The sequence below is a fragment of the Manduca sexta genome, chromosome 12, assembly GCF_014839805.1.
Source record: "Manduca sexta isolate Smith_Timp_Sample1 chromosome 12, JHU_Msex_v1.0, whole genome shotgun sequence".
NCBI lineage: Eukaryota > Metazoa > Arthropoda > Insecta > Lepidoptera > Sphingidae > Manduca > Manduca sexta.
In genome coordinates this window covers 4,861,628-4,878,735 of record NC_051126.1, presented here as the reverse complement: position 1 = coordinate 4,878,735, position 17,108 = coordinate 4,861,628, and the positions used below count along the sequence as shown (strand labels likewise).

The 17,108-nt window shown below is 34.2% G+C and overlaps 2 protein-coding genes across 2 annotated transcripts; both read right to left on the bottom strand.

Annotated features, from left to right (window-relative positions):
- Positions 1 to 758: 758 nt before the first annotated feature.
- Positions 759 to 3,618, bottom strand: LOC115443606. Its single transcript, XM_030169070.2, has 4 exons — positions 3,314 to 3,618; positions 2,956 to 3,128; positions 1,799 to 1,974; positions 759 to 1,562 (listed from the first exon to the last, which is right to left on the bottom strand). Exons 1-4 carry the CDS (start codon positions 3,507 to 3,509, stop codon positions 1,370 to 1,372), a joined length of 738 nt encoding a protein of 245 aa, XP_030024930.2. The 5' UTR covers positions 3,510 to 3,618; the 3' UTR covers positions 759 to 1,369.
- Positions 3,619 to 6,424: 2,806 nt separating this feature from the next.
- Positions 6,425 to 9,641, bottom strand: LOC115443598. The gene is made up of 3 exons (XM_030169061.2): positions 9,273 to 9,641; positions 9,070 to 9,152; positions 6,425 to 7,533 (listed from the first exon to the last, which is right to left on the bottom strand). The coding sequence occupies exons 1-3, from the start codon at positions 9,502 to 9,504 to the stop codon at positions 6,877 to 6,879; spliced, it is 972 nt and encodes a 323-aa protein (XP_030024921.2). The 5' UTR covers positions 9,505 to 9,641; the 3' UTR covers positions 6,425 to 6,876.
- Positions 9,642 to 17,108: the final 7,467 nt, after the last annotated feature.

Below are 17,108 nucleotides of genomic sequence, written 5' to 3'. Positions count from 1 at the left end.
TTATCTTTAGCTCCTAAACTTTAAACAATTTTCATTCTACAAGGACAGATGATAACTGATTAGTAGTATCACAACAATACATTTGCTGAAATCTAGGTTATAGTCAGTTATTTTATCATTTAATCGTTATATATGTACCATGTACGTATCTGGAGAGCAGGGAATTTGTATTGATCAATTCCTGGAACTACTGAACCGATTTTGAAAACTCTTTCACTAATACTAATATATATTACTCCTGAGTACAATAGGCTTCCTTTTATTACGGGAACATATTTATCCTGGAAAAACTTTTTGACGACGGCGGAGCAGCGGGCAAAAACTGTTGAGTAATATTTTAACAAACAAACATCCATACATCTTCACAAACATACTTAAAATATTAGTAGTATGAAGATAAATCTTAAAACTTTTACGGAATACGATAATTATTTCACACGCTGTTATAATTTGAGAGTAATTACGAAGAAGTTTTAATTGAAATTGAAACATTTCGTACAGTTTCAAAAAGCAGCTCTGGAAGATGGCTGTTCTTTTAATAACTAAGTTTTCAAAATTACTCATTAAAAGTATCAAATAGGTTTATTATGTTACTTAGGTAAATTATTTATGTCATTCCTCTTTTCTTCAACCTATATATTCAGTATTCAGTCCCAATGCTGAGTGTAGGCCTCTTGCAATGCACGCTAGTTTGATCCGTCCAGGGCAGTCCTCGTCCAGTTTCGTCTCGCCACGTGGACCAAGTAAAAGATATCATAATTGGTATACAGATATTTTATTATATATGGCTTACAGTCGACAAAACAAGAACGTTATAAAAAAAATTACAAACATATATTATGAATCCAAAGAGTTGTGAGATTATTTAGAGCGGACATTGGTAAAATTGTCTATAAAAATTTTGCGTTTATGCGATGGTTGATCAACCTACCATAAAATAGCATAACATCAATGTAAAATGCTTCATATTTGTTCCATATCTGTTGATATTTTATTTATATATTATTATATAAGGACTCTGTGACATCTTATCACTCAGATATTTCAAGCAAGACAAGGACTTTTGGAGCACAAATTTGATCCTGATGTCCAGTCTATAACTTTTTATACTCTTTAATGTCTTTGTATAAATCATATTATACTAACTACAATTAAGTACGATTAAAAATCAATGTGTTTATCTATGTGATATTGGGTTTTTCTATTCAGGCCGAAGTCTGGAAGTGGCCTCCCGCTACCCCTTCCGGGATATAGGTAAACGCGCGTGTGTGTACGTAAATTTGATAAATTGTTTATTAAAAAAAAAACATATCTTTTGACTAAAGAAATAGAAGTTATATTACATAATATGGACTACAGTTTCCTCAAATCAAATTTTTGAAATCATATAAGCGCAACTAGGCGGTGCGTTTTCAAACTTTATACCCAATATTCGTCCGAGTTCTTCATAACTGATTTCGTAAATTACCTCCCATCCATCTCGAGCACAGGCATTCTTCGTGCCGGGTGACGTCATCCAGGCTCCAGTCATGGGCGCACCTTGTAACTTGCAGACTTCGCGCCTGGAAAAATTATGCATGTCATAAGTATCAGCCTTATATAATGTAGGTACTGTCCCATTTCTGGGCTCGCTATTAAAAGAGCTTAGACCTTCATCATCTATGCTGGCCTAGTGCTAGTTGGCAAATTTAACAAACCTTTTATAATTCTTAGGAAGATTGTACCAGAAAAACAAAATTAACGTATATTCTTATATTAAGTAATTAAGGAAACAAATAAAACGTAAAATATACTATACCTGAAAGGAGCCATCTTATTAGCAAGACCTATACCACTGTATTGTGGATGTATCGCAAATCCCATATCGTCACAATACGTAGTTAGGTTAAAGTTTTTCATCAACTCGGGAATGGGAAATAAATTGTTCCATGTTCTTAATATTTCGTAGAACCTCTTTACTGGTTTCGTTCGAGGCTGTAATTAAAAAAAAAATTTACACCTCTGTATGCATAGCACGTAAATATATTTAATTGATGACATTTTAGCACGATATATACAAGAGTTTCAGGAAAAATAGCTTAAGATAATAAAGATTAGTCAGATAACTGGTTCACTTTTTTTGTAGATGAGCTAGATTATCTGGTCTATTTGATATACTTGACTGTTGCCTTACTTTTGCCTCACTCAAAACGACGTTAGGTAACAAACATTTATAAAATGTCTACAAATAAATAATCTTTGTCTTTGTCTTGTTACACGTTAGCAATTTTTCATAATTCTTAATTTGTTTATAGGCATCGATGACGTTGAATACTCAAGCAAGAAATATATAAAGCCTCGATATAGTGTATAAAACAATTGTGCTAACAAACGTCACGCTAATGTGACGAGAGGTGCTCATTGTAATAAGTTGTGTCTGTTTGTAACAATTTTGGCGCTACGTAACACTATAATATTGCCAATTGTATATTGTATCACTTTTTTTTACTTTTGTTTTCTTCTTCAGTGATTAAGCATGCCACTTGGAGTAGCTAAGTATTTATTAAGAACTGTATAGGTACCTCATACGAAGTACTAGTAGAATTACCAGCGCTTTGCCCTTTGGAGCAATGTATATTGCTGGGCAGGGGCCTGATTGCGGCTACAATATTTCACAAATTGATGTGTACTTGTCTATTGTCTATGTATACCTTTAGTTACACTGTGTGTTAATTGTAACCAAAATAAACTTTTTTATCTATTTATCACGGTTTGATGTGGATCAATAGTCCAGATAATATGGCGATAAATCCAGTAAATTATCTTCTTATCTTAATATTAGATAGTTGCATATCAAAAATTATGTTACAAGAAAGAGATTAATTGGGAAAAATAGCACTTGCCTAACTATTGAAAATGAAATTAAAGGCTTATTTGTTAATTTAACTCTTATTTTATAGATTTTGTTTTGGTTACCTTAATTTCTTCTTCTCTATCGCCCCTCTTTATTAACTTTTGTGTACTAATTCCAACGATTTCATTATCTTCGTTGTCGAGGCAACAGATTACGTTGCTCACCGATGGATCTTTGCACGTTTTGTACATTATTTCCTTGTACTCTTGCATTGCTTCTTCACTATCAGGTATTCCTAGGATTGAGCATAATTAAATTTTGAATTTAATTTTTTTAAGGCACTGCGCAGCCACCTCACCTTGTTGAGAAACATTAAACTATTGTGAAGCTAACAGTAGTTTCAGCAACATCAGCAACTTTCTGATAGTTGAAATCAATAATTAACTTTATTTCTAGTAAAATAATGCTTGGCTAGGTTACCTGCAATTTGATGAGTAATCTCGTATTTCACGTAATATTTCATTCTACAATCTATGTATTCTTCATATCTATGCGTTGGTAATTGCATCACACGAAATTTCTTCAATTCATGACTTTTTGTTTTTATTGTAAATGTTGTAAATTTTTTATTGTTAATACACACTTTACCAACACTTGAGACACTGTGTTTCAACATTTTCTAAGAACTATAAATTACGGCCTCAAAAATATTTGTATTGTATCTAAACAAAGTACTTTATGCTGTAAACTTTGTTATGACAATGAACCGAGCCGTTATTTAAACAAATGTTTTATAGAAAATATGTTCATATTTATGTGTTATTCATTATAACAATTTACATGGCTTTTTGTATTTTAAAATTAGAATAGTTTGTTCAGATGACAAAGATTGTGGAGCGTATACTGTTCTACCCAGAATAATAACCTAAGCTACTTCTACCGTCCACTAAAAACAAAAATATTAACTATCATTTTCGTTTAAATTGAGTTAACTATACTTAATCTTAGAAAACTGTTCTTTAGCCAGCAAGTAGGTACATGTATCTAGTATGTAGGTACATGTATAGTATAAGTTATAGTGCGAAGATAAAATATAACGACGTGGTTATTTACAAAATGTACTTTGTTTATAATTCTAGGTGAACCTGGCTCCTCGCGCGTGTATGCCCTGACGGAAAGAAAGATTAATGCTATTATACACTCTTCTAGGATCGAAATCGGCCCCGGATCCTGAATTTATTCTAGGCGAGACAAAATCTGGAAAATGCACCCCCACTCGCCTATATTTTTATCATTGTCCTCATCATCATTTCGCGCCCTACGGACAATTATGTATGTGTTTAAGATACTAGCCGTCTCAATAGTCAAATTTGCATTCATAATGACTTGGGTATTCGTCAGAAAAACTTTGATCAGATTAGTTGAAAAAGCAATTGGCATTGTTTGTTTAAAACGGCGGCAAAGTATAATTTGGACCAGAAATATAAGGTACACAATAGAAGAAACGAAAAAAAGAATTCATTTAAAACTTGTGCAGTGACACAGCGCGCCTCGTTAGCGTAGGCTTGAGTCGATACCTAATTGGGTCCGTCGACTGACGAGCTAGTAAATAGGGCCACTGTCCGTGCGGCGTGCTTCACAACGTGTTGATTTTATTTTTAACTTTCATGCATTTTTGATGAACTGATGATTTTTGACTGTAACGAACTAAAAAACAGTTGTTTATCATACAATGTTAAATATCACCAATTTATTATATGTTATTGATATATTTGATTCTGTATTGGAATATTTTTTGTATGCTATGAAGGTATGAAGTTATTTTTTTTTGTATATACGGCAATGTGACTCTACTGCATACTATGGTAAGTGGTGTGGGGTCCAATAGAATGTCGACTGACGAGAGATGATTACCCCTCAGCAGCCGACACAATTATGCCGGCCTGGTGGAACCGGATATAAGCAGGCGGATCCCGGAACGCGACACACTTATGTGGGCCACTACGGCCGGTTTTATCACCTTGTGTATGGTGGTCGCTATGCGAGTGGATATAAAATATATCCTACAGCCAGCAAAAGTAGGTAAATCCTTAGAATATTAGAAAGTTTTGGAAACATCGAGCATAGGCAATACATCGATATATATGTACTACGTACTAGATTTGGCGTTCCGAACATTAACTGAGTTCAACTGAATTGAACTGCAATCCATTCAAACTGACTTTAGTATGGTGTCAATATTGACAGCTTGTAATGGTGTAAGATCGGCGCTTATAATATAAAAACTCGATTCTAAGTATAAACCTGGATGTGAATAAAAAATATTATTCAAATCAGTAAAATTATTTGTTGTTCAAGTGAATAAATGGGTGATAACAGTGACGTTTTGGTTGCCATTTTAGTTCAGATTTTGAACAAACAGTTTATATAGACGTTCGGGTCTCGCTATAATATGAATTAATATTAAAAACAGGTCAACAACAACACTGCTGCAGGATTGAAGATGTAATAGGCCACTAAGTATAGGGATTATGCTACTGACAATAAATTTTCTAGGCAAGAAGTTTATTCCCCGACGTAATTTTGCATATTTAAAGTAGACAAGTTGTTGTCTTTCACAGCCGAGTGAACCTTAATGAGACGTCCATAATATAAAGTACATAACGAGTGTGTCACTCACTGTTGCGAACTAAATTGAACTCTTAGCTACATAACATTAAGCAAAGGTAAATAGTTTTACAGTTCAGTGGGCCGAGATATAATATTCAACCTATTTTGTCAACTCGCTTATTCCAATTTAGCAAATAAGTAAGTTTCCCGTTAAGAAGTGACGACTGGTTTATTTTTAACATAACAATACCGAATACTAAATGTTTCTGATACCTAAACGACAACGTCACAATCTCTATTTAATCACAACAGTAATCACCAAAAGCAAAATGTATAATTCGATGTAAAATAGGATATATAGGTATTATTATAGCCTGTCATCAGCACAACACAACTAGCAGCAAGACTTTGTGAGTCTATTTTAGGTCAGCCTTATGCTGGAGAGAGAGGTCTATTGTATAAACACAAGGATAAAATTAATATTGCAGTAACTGTACCTGAGAGTAAACCGCAATAAGTTAGCTAACCCCATTTTTTTGCTAAGTTGAAGTCAAGTGCGAATGGCATAACAGTTATTAAATTGATTTTAGGTGTTCAAGTAACCATGTGATTAGCTGGTAAAATGACTAAATTCAAGCTGTTTTAATGGGTTGGAAATTGGGTAGGAGTTTTTTTTTATTTAATTCATCTAAATTCATAGGAAAATAGAGTTACGTTGTGTGTCTGGGTTCAGATTTGTGATACTGTATCAGATCAGATTCCGTAACATGGTCAGGGATTTGTGTTAAATATGAACATGGTGACGTATCATGTGCAATAAAATACGTCACAAATATACGTTTCAGTTTCGAGCACCGTGCAATCATGTCTCTTGGACAATTACATTATAAAAGTAAGTGAAATTTAGATTGAATGTGTGCATGCATTTATTATACTGTGTGCTTTAAAAGAAGCAATGGTCACATGTAAAAAAATCGGGAATATATACGGTAAAAATAATATTTTATTAGATTATTGGATTTACAATTTGAAAGAAACGTTGTTATAAATATAAACACGAACGATGTCCGCAAAATTTATACTCCCAAGGACAAAATATACTTATATCCAATACAGGATGGCAATTTCAGTGCAGAAAGTGACTACAATACTAGTCAGATTACAATTAGGTATTTTTTGCGTGAAAGGCCTTTCCCGGCACAAAAGTACTACTGAATACTTTTAGTTTATTAAGAATACTTCATTGTTAATCACGCACGTCGATCTATGTACCTACTCAATTTCAACCAAATCCATTCAGAGGTTATTACATCACTTGTGACAAACCTTCAAACGTCATTTAGATGATAAATATAGTTCCAGAATTGTATGAGGCAAGTGGGGACTTAATAAGGCCAAAAAAAGTATTATTTTTTATTAAATAATAATAGTAATCAATCTTGTGTCTCATTTTTTTCATTAGATAGCGAAGCACCTACTGAGTTAAGTTTATTTCTACTTTCACTCGTTATCGAAATAGGTGTCGTTTGGCGTCTAGGTTCAGTTTGACTCTGCATTTGAGATGTAGATTGTACGGATTTAATACTTCTTCGTGAAGAAAATTCAAATGAATGCTGATAGGACTCAAAATAACCATTATCAGCTTTATAGAGTAAATTACTTATTTCATACTGCAATGCATTCTTCGTACGAAGTGAATACGTGCGAAACTTGCTAGCAATGAAATTTGCATACGCTTCACTGTCATTTGGGGCTGTAGAAGCAAAATCTCTGGATGAATCTCCACTCACTGAAGCTATGGCTGGTGAATGCATTTCGAAAGCGGTTTTCGTCACAGTATCTGAGTCATTTACTTTCCTCCTCTTAGTTGATGATTCTCTCAAAATTGGTTGCAAAAGCGTTAGTTTATTTTGGGAGGTAGCATCATTGTCCATACTTGTGTGTACGTATTCGAAGTTTTCTGTTGGATCTTCCAAAGATTGTAATTCTATTTTTACGGGTTCAGCATTTTCAGTTTCTACACTTTCCAATTGTTCATCTTCAGATTGTTCAGTTGATGTAGTTGAGTTTTCAATGTCCTGTAGCTCTTTCTGGAATATAATCAACGGACTTTAAAAACAAGGACGAGGTGTATAATTTGTCTTATATTGTTGTTTTAATGGAATCCACTGACAAGATCGCTATTGAATAGAATGAAACTGTTGTTAATTTATTGGACGTTCTTATTGCTGAATACCTGTATTGCTAGCAATATAAAGCTCTTAATTTGTTGTGGCGGGGTCCGTAAGCCTATATTTCAATGAGCGCTTCCCGATGAGCTTGGTATGTGCAGGAGAAAGAAGGTATTGCTTTATTTTATCGCGCCCCCGTATGCATGTTTAGGTGATGATACACATAGTAACACATACACACACTAAGACATGTTCATCACTAGAAAATAAAATTATTTCATACCACCATAAGCGTTTTCCCATTACTGTATCATGCAACGCATGGTAGCCGGTCACAGTAATGCTTTTGTTGCACTGGCGCATCATAAAATGGAATATTAAGATATTCGACTTCGCGGTGTACATCAGGCTGGCCTGATCCTTCTTGCTTTTGGTATAAAAAAGTAATGAACTGAATGTACCTATCTATTTATTTTTACAGACTAAAGTAGTGCCTTTATTTTCAAAGTACCGCCTTTGTACACTTATACAAAGTACCCTTCGTTGGCCAAGCCAGCCTGACATGATAAAACGTTATTTTTACAGTATGTCTAAACAGAGAGAATAATAGAACAGTCGCGGCTTGCCATAGTTTGTCTTTTTGCCAAGCTGTCTGCGCAGCCGAATATTGCCGGAAACGCCCGATATCATCGGCTAGGGTAGCGACACGTAACATCAGTCTTATTAATATTTAAATTTGTTAACTATATGTTTTAAGATAACGACACTAATCTTCATAAGCGTCATAAGGTTATTTGTTTACTGTTCGTAATAAGCGTATTTATGAATTTTAATACAATTATATGGTAACTAAACAAGAACGATGCTCTATATATACTATGAAACTGAAGCAAAGTTTGTTATGTGTATTGATGTTCTTAAGAATAATAAATAAATAAAATCTATTTTTATGTGTAGCTTCATTTAATACTGAAACGCAAAAAAGCAGGTACCGTGCCAGCCTGACGTACATACATTTTGTGTTAAGTATAACAAAGTAAGCGCGGTTATACCTCATGACGTGTGAAATAAACTATAACTGAATTGATAAAAAACCATTATTCTATGTTTCTTCCGAATATCATTACTTACTTGTTTTTGGTCTTTTGATACCCTATAAAAACTTTGGAAAACGATCAAAATATTCTGTTTTCGTTCCCTTTACGATCGAGAAAAGTTGGAAACATATATTTTAAAACGTAGAATAATCAAAAACATAATTTTACCGAGCATTACTTACTTTAATAATATTTTTTTTTTTTTGTAAGATTGGCCTTAAACAGAAAGACTTTCCTTAATCAGGAAGCACTCATTAAAATACGTTATCAGTAAGGTTTCGGTGCCACGTATACCGGCCATGCCGAGCCTACATCGAGCATCAACAAACCAGGAAAGGGCCATGTCGTAGTCACTCACCATTTCCATCCGAGAGCAGTCATTTCTATCCAGAAGAAACTTCAGATGTTCATACGCGTACCACGATGAAATGTACTCTTCATCTGCAATACAAGTACAAAATACAATACAGCATACACTGCAGCCTTTAAAAATATTTCGTGCAACAATAATAACAAATATAAATACATATTCGATTTTAATAATCAAAATTATATAGCTACCTTGAGCAGCGAACTTCCTCATTTGCGACTTCTCTCGCCTCAATTGAGCTTGTAGAATATCAATCTTTTTTTTTAAGTCGCCAACACAGCACTTCATTACTTTGGATATTTCTACCCAGGCATCATGTTTCAATTTTCTGTTATAGTGATGTTTATGCTTTGTATGCCATAATACTGGATGCGTGTGATATAAATCAATCAATTTTAGAACATTATCTTGATCCCATAGCATTTTGAGCTGCAGTTGTTACAAATCGTCGAAAAATAAACACATCATCGCCGTGAGGTGGCCGCTTCGCGAATGTTCGACTGCGGACGACTGACGGGATGCGGGGTGTTGGAGGGGAGGGTGCGGGAGCGGGTGAATGTACGCCGCGACACGATTCATCGATCCCGTGTCCGTAACAAGTAACAACGTAATAACAAGCCAGACGCACTCACAAGGCGGCCTTGTACGCACGCGGCGTGACGTACTACATAAATGCAAGACAAAGACAGCCCGTCACATGGATAATAGATAATATTGAACATTCTTTCAAATAAATATCCATACTTGTAACCGGCTAAACTATACTACAAAGAGAATTTAAGCCAGATAATATTCTCACATATTTAATTAATATTCAAAGTGGATTCACTTATCAATTGGAATTTGTCACAACTTAGAGCTTCTTTGATTTTAATTCGATACGTAACAAATGGGCTCAGTGCCGATCATGCTTCATTCATAGTACTTCACGAAAAAAAATGTATTTTCGTGGATATATTATGGTTGCTATATTTACCTATCCTATATTGTATTATCGGACTAACAAAAAATTGCTTAACAAAAACAGACTTTATTTCATGCCCGTTAAAGTCGCTCTCATAGGGCTGCCGCCAGCCGCTTATCATCATCATCACTCCATAGTATAAAACAAAGTCGCTTTCTCTGTCCCTATGTCCCTTTGTATGCTTAAATCTTTAAAACTACGCAACGGATTTTGATGCGCTTTTTTTTTAATAGATAGAGTGATTCAAGAGGATGATTTATAGATATAATAACATACATTAAATAGTGGAGAAATACTGTTATTTTGTTATGTTATACTCGTGCGAAGCCAGAGCGGGCCGCTATGTTTTTATATACAACGTTCACAGTTTTTCTGTAGTGTATTTAGTATCAGCATTGCATCCGTGCGAAGCCGGAGCGGGTCGCTAGTTTGACAATAAAGAATTGAGATTCAAAAATGAAAATATTACTCAGCTTTATTACTTTACAAATATTTTTATATACTTTTTCCATCTACCATAGTGTCTACACCATGGTGGTAAAAACCATGGTCCGTAACATAAGTTCTACATACCACATAAAATCGGACAAGTGCAAGTTTAACTCGCGCACCGAGGTTTCCCTACAAACTTGTTGGTATCCAAGTAAATAAGTACATATTTACGGTTTTTATATGATTTCCATTACAATCTGAACGTATAAGAGTTCCTTTTAAGGTATGAAAACATAAAAAGCTATATTGATATAACATATTTTAATTAATTTAACCGATTTAGGTTATAAAATTAATAATTCCTATCCCACAACATAATTGCCGTCACTAAATCGTCTATTTCTGGGTTTATGACATCTTTATCATTAGGACTAATAAAAAAAATATATGACTTAATGTATCAATTATTTTAATGACTTCTAACAATCCAAATATCTTTTCAAACGCATTTATAAAATTAGTAAGATGTAAGCATTCATTTGACAAATTGAATGGAATATTATTATGCCGTTCATCCCGTGTTGACAAAAAGGCTTCGAAAAGTCGGTGAAAACAAGTTTACATACATGAAAGTTGTGAAAGGTCTAAACTACTATATATTCATAGACCCTGATCTCATTTCGCTGTTGACAAATAAGCCCCGATATTTGGGTACAATACACAGTAAAGGAGAGACGCAGAAAGCTTGCTTTCTCGTTACTATACGACATTATGAGAATGGTTAAATGCAATATTGTAGTATTTTTTTCAGATAATGCTGCGCAAATTACTAAGCAAAATCAAATAACACACACTGACGCTTTTCATCCCTGAAGAGTTCTACCTCGTAACTAAACACGCAACAGGTGCACCTACTTCGCGCCGCGTGTATTCCGTCCCATGATGTGATAGCCTATCGCCATATTGGGTACAGAGATCAGACTCCAGGCTGATAGTAAAACCCATTATGACTATGTCCGATGCAGAAATCAAACCTGAGACCTCAGTACCACAGTCGTACTGTAATACAACTATGCCACCAAGGCAGACTATCTATTCGTTGCGCTTCGTTGCACCTCTGCCTTCTTATGTTTGTTATATTTGTTTTAATTTACTCCAAAGTACTACTCTAGCAATCTGTTATTTTATTATTAAATAAATGGCGTCGGCCTAATAAAGGTCTCATATTTTCGTTACTTTAATGATTTTATTTGCAATAATTTGTCTTGCAAACAGTTTGGAAATCAAATTAGAACAATAAAATAGCCATTATTCTTAAAGTAAATACAATAAGCGAAGCGGCGATAGCCTAGTTGGGTGTGTATTCTTTGTTAATTTATCGTTCGCTTTAACGGTGAAGGAAAACATCGTGAGGAAACCTGCACATCTGAGAAGTTCTCTATAGGAATTTCGAAGGTGTGTGAAGTCTACCAAACCGCACTAGGCCAGCGTGGTGGACTAAGGCCTAATCCCTCTCAGTAGTAGAGGAGGCCCGTGCTCAGCAGTGGGCATGTATATAATACAGGGCTGATATTACTATTATTATTAAATACAATATGCTCTCCATCTGTTCGCATTTTGGCTATCACCCTTTTTACAGTGGATGTATATTACTTTTTGTATTCTCGGATTACTAATATGAGCTCACTATAATTCAATTTTTTCTCACACACATATATTATTTACGTGTTCTCCTGCAATACGATTGTTTATAATTTTTGTATATTGTTAAGTTATTGTGCTCGTGAATTTCTACTATTAAATAATACAAATCGCAATATAATTTTATAAAACTATTAATCTTTACATTTTTATATTTACGAAGGCAATAAAATAGAGGAGATATCAAAAATATGTTGCGTTACATTAAAATGCAATTTGTATACATAAAGAATTGCGCTTATGGTTCCCATTGCATTTTATGTTGTTTTTGAGCACTGTGGTCATTTTATAAAATAGTAATGAGTGTGTCATAAGAATCCTACAGGCAAATTAGACCTTAATAGACATCCACAAACTCTCACATACACTTAGTTACTTTGTATTGAAAATAGTAAAACATTGTTTACATATTGTCAACAGCATAAATGTACCAGTTAGTTCAAGGTCCTTCCAATGTCTTATGACAAACCTTCGTAAAGTGACAATGTTGTACAATGAACTTGTATGGTTAAAATTCTGGAGCCACTAACAATCCTCCCGATTTTCTATTTTTTATTCCTTTTGTCCAGGGAATTCATTATTCTTCTAAGATTTTGGGTAGTTAATAAATAAATAAATAGTAAATAAATAATAATTTTATTGTAAATAACCGAATTTGTTTACAATTGCAATGGTTACAAATTATAAACTTATTATAAAAACAAAAATTAACATATTTGCCAGGGGTACCCAAACTAGGCTAGGCCTGTACCTTGGGATACCAGAAACAATTTAAATATAAAACATAATTAGGTTTTCTATAATTTGTTTGCTAGGTGAGCACTAACAGTAAATAAAAATTAAATAAATAACAAAATTGAGTGAGATAAGAACTTCTTTAAAACATAATAAGGTAAAAAGGTAGCAGAATAATAATAACTTATAATTATTAGCTTATAATAATTAATAGCGGTATGGTTGCCTTAACACCAGAAGATCCACAAGCTTATTTACCTTATGTAATTAAAAAAATATATATTCTTCCCATTCGTCAGAAATAATTCAGAAGACGTAATTTCTTCTAGGATTCTGGGTGGTTATTGGAGGTATGGTTACCCTAACATCACGTGATCTACAGGGTTATTTACCAGCTTACGTAATTAGAAAAAAAAATCTTCCCATTCGTCAGAAACAAGTCAGAGGATATAATTCGCTTTGTGTGATGTAATATGCATTTTATTGCAGTACGTTAGTCAACAAAATGTATTATTTAAATTGAAATAATATAATATTATTTATTTTTCGTCTTGTTGTAATATCTTTGAAAAATAAGAGCAGACTTTTAGACTCTGTTATTGCATTTCGATTTGTTTTCATGAGAGGCGAACGAGGGACGTTCAATAATACACAATTCAGCAAACTAAATACGTTTTATTGAAAGTATTTTTGATACAAACACAAGAGAGAATCTATTTTCCAAAAGACCAGCTTGAAAAACAAGCACCGCTTTAATTACAGCTAACAAAGTTGATTTCGAACAGGCCAGCATAATTGCGTCGATTCGAGAGGCATAATTAAACACTTCAATTACATGAGTGGAATTCGCCTTGTTTTTATAAAAAATATGGTGGAATTCTCAAAAACCTAATGAAGTCACGAATAAATATGCAATATAAAAAGCGTACACAGCAAAAGTGACTTAATCAAATAATATCAAGTCAATGGCTATATTCTGCACATTTCAAGTATTTCCAATATTATTGAATATAAAACCCAGGTCTGAGTTCTCATTAATCAAAGTGACGTGTATTGCATGTGCTTCAGCCACATTAGCGGGTATCAATCTTCGCGGACAAATCCCTTAAGAAAGAATTCACTTTACGCTTGCATTTGTCAAATTGTGCTTCTATTGGGCTTTAATAGAAATGGACGCTTATTTGTCTTACTAAGCAATGAAATAAAGTAATTCAAGTGACAAGCCCTCAGGGTATTAGAACCATAGTAGCACACCTTTTTTGGGGAAGGCAGAGGTGTATAATATTTCACTAGCTATGAAATATATATTGATTGCCTCGGAGGCGTAGTTATAATTGTGCACTGTACGAGTATGACTACTGCGCGGTCCTGGGTTTGAATCCCGGGTCGGGCCAAAATAACTGAGACTGGGATTTTCCATTTTAAAAAAAATTACTTACTTAGTCGCAGCTCGGAGTCAGGGAGTTGGAGATGTTATACCCGTGCCTCGGAAAGAAAGAAATTCAACAACGGTCACGATCCTCAGTGTACACTGCACCTGATTGTTAGTGGAGTAGGTTCCGATAAAAATCCATTAAATATAAGCCCCTTGTAATAGGGGGACGACCTCATGGCTATCTTCTCCAGGTGTGCAGACCCAAGTAACTCGTTAATCGAATAAGGATCCCGTACCACATGCGTAATACAACTACGCTACTTAAACAGTCAGAGTAGATTTGACATAACCTTCATAGTGCACACAAGTGTTCGTTTCTGCACTCCAATATAACGGCATTATTATTGTCTTTCCCAGAGTTCGATAAGATAACCTATTTATAATATCTAAGTATACTTTTCCCACATTCATGACAGATAGTTCCTGGTCGTCTCATTGTGAATTCAATGATTTCTCAGAGGTGTCCGTGTACCACATAAACCTATTATGTAGATGAGCTCGTTTCCTCGCGCCGTAGTTTAACCAAGGCCTACGACTTGCTAGCGGAATGAATTCATTCATACCTTGGTAATGTGAATTCGTTTTGAAACTAGATTTTGATTTTGAATACTGTCAAGGTTAAAGTTTGTTTGTAGAAACAGAACAAAGTTTTATATAACGTATACAGAATAGATTGGAACTATGATCGTCCAAGGTCGATAATTTTTAGACGAAGAAAAATTGTTACAGGTTGGAACCGATTGGAAAAGGAAGGAAGAAAGCCTCTGGTCTATGTAGTTACTATGTTAGCTCAAGGTCGATAATTTTTGAGACTAAAAAAAATTGTAACGGGATGGAAGCCATTGGAAAAGGAAGGAAGAAAGGCTGTAGTCTATGTAACTTGCTTTTTATTTATAAAAAAATATGACTTAGTATATATATTTTATGTGATGTTTATATTTTAGTAAAATTGTAATTGTAATTAGTGTTTTCAATTTTGTAACTTTTCAGCAAGACATATATTGTTTTTTTGTATGTGATTTATTTATAATAATTACATTTTTATAATTTGTTACACTTGCATAGATATTCCAATCAAAAAAATATGGACACATAATAAAAAAAATTAAGAATATACGATTTTATACATCAATTTCCCGCGAACAACAAAGCGTTTCTTTGTAAATACTTAAGTAATTTGAATTGACTTATGCTTGCCAATATCAGCAATACCTTTTAGTAGTTGAAAGTTTCTTACCTGCCCCTCTCAAAGAGGTCTGCTTTTGAATGACATTGCAAGTTGGAAATTGATTTCAATATGAAATAAGCCCGGAGTTATCTCGCTTTGAGGTGCATGGAATCCAACTTTGTTGGAAGTAAGATCTTGCGAACGCTCAAAAGGCCATATGTTTGAGTTTAAACTTTATTAGATTGACTATAAGGCTCTGTTTTGTTTTACGTGTATGCTGCTAGAAACTTATAATTACCTTTATATAAATGATGATGTTTATTATTACTGTGCTGTTTTTGTGGGCATACTGGGATTTGGGAAATATATTCGATTTCCATATTTGGATATTCATCTGACATAATTCTCTCATATTTTGAAACCCATAGAAAAAATTATCCTCTTAAATTAAAAAAATAATTTTGAAAGTTCAAAATAGATGTCCACAAGATTTATCATCGCCCGTAGTGTCTACGCTGCACAGTGTCCAAAAAGCGGCAAGACTTTTTGTTGCTATTACTTTTGCGCAGGCTTTTGGTGAGGAGAGATAGCCTGTCTTTCATATTTCATGTTGAGATTAATATACAGGAGCGGCTCTAGCTTATGTGCCGCCCGTGTACTATCAATTCCTTGGCGCCCCCTAGGAGACAATGTAATCTTTAATCAATTTGATTATATTAAATCAAAAGTTATTGTATAAAGTAAAGAAGCCGCTTGTCAGCATTAGCACGGGCGCAGGTTGTATGAGATGGACGTATGTCTATTTGAACGTGTGGCGAGCGGCGCTTGGAAACCAGTGCATTCACGTTCGCTTTGTGTTATATTTTGACTTTTTAAAAAATAATCACGAGTTAAGTACTTGAAGGTTAACTAAAGAGAACCAAAGCTTTGTCTTCTGCTAATTAGGTACGATTCTTAATTCCAGGTATCAATAAAATATATGAAACTATTTGAATTTTTAGGTAGGTACATAAATAACATTTTTGTGATTGCTTTTTTATTAATTTTCTATAAACCAATATTCCTCGTAAAATTTACCTCTGTTAATAAATCATATTTTTTTTCTTTGAATGACGAAACTAGCTTGCCGTTCGCCTGATGGTAAACGATACCATCGCCCATAAACAGCAAAAACATCATCCAACACCTGGAATTACAAAATATTGTTTGGTATTCCACTGCGCTCGCCATCCTAAGACATGAGATGTTAAGTCTCATTATGTCCAGTAGTTACACTGAGTTGATGTAGACATCTCTGTTATAGAGAGCTCACTCAAAATCGTAATTTTGACATCAATAAGGTCAACCTAAGGGATTGAGTTGACCTACACGTACTATAATCTGTAATAAACTGCCAATATTCCCCCTGGCCGGCCGACAGCCCGCGGGATCCCTTATGATGGATCGGTGCGATCCTTTCACATTGATTTATTCCTCTATTATGACTAAAAATCGGTTATATTACGTTTTTGTTTAAAAATATACGAGCAATTTCAACCACACGTGATATTACAATAAATAAATCATGTGAATTTCCATAGTGAGACACGAAA

Coding starts and splice junctions, on each gene's coding strand:
- LOC115443606 (XM_030169070.2), bottom strand. CDS start 3,509: ATGTTGAAACACAGTGTCTCAAGTGTTGGTAAAGTGTGTATTAACAAT. Junction 3,129..3,313: donor GATTACTCATCAAATTGCAG/GTAACCTAGCCA, acceptor GCTCAATCCTAG/GAATACCTGATAGTGAAGAA. Junction 1,563..1,798: donor AATAAGATGGCTCCTTTCAG/GTATAGTATATT, acceptor TAATTTTTCCAG/GCGCGAAGTCTGCAAGTTAC.
- LOC115443598 (XM_030169061.2), bottom strand. CDS start 9,504: ATGCTATGGGATCAAGATAATGTTCTAAAATTGATTGATTTATATCAC. Junction 9,153..9,272: donor GAGGAAGTTCGCTGCTCAAG/GTAGCTATATAA, acceptor CTTGTATTGCAG/ATGAAGAGTACATTTCATCG. Junction 7,534..9,069: donor ACTGCTCTCGGATGGAAATG/GTGAGTGACTAC, acceptor ATTATATTCCAG/AAAGAGCTACAGGACATTGA.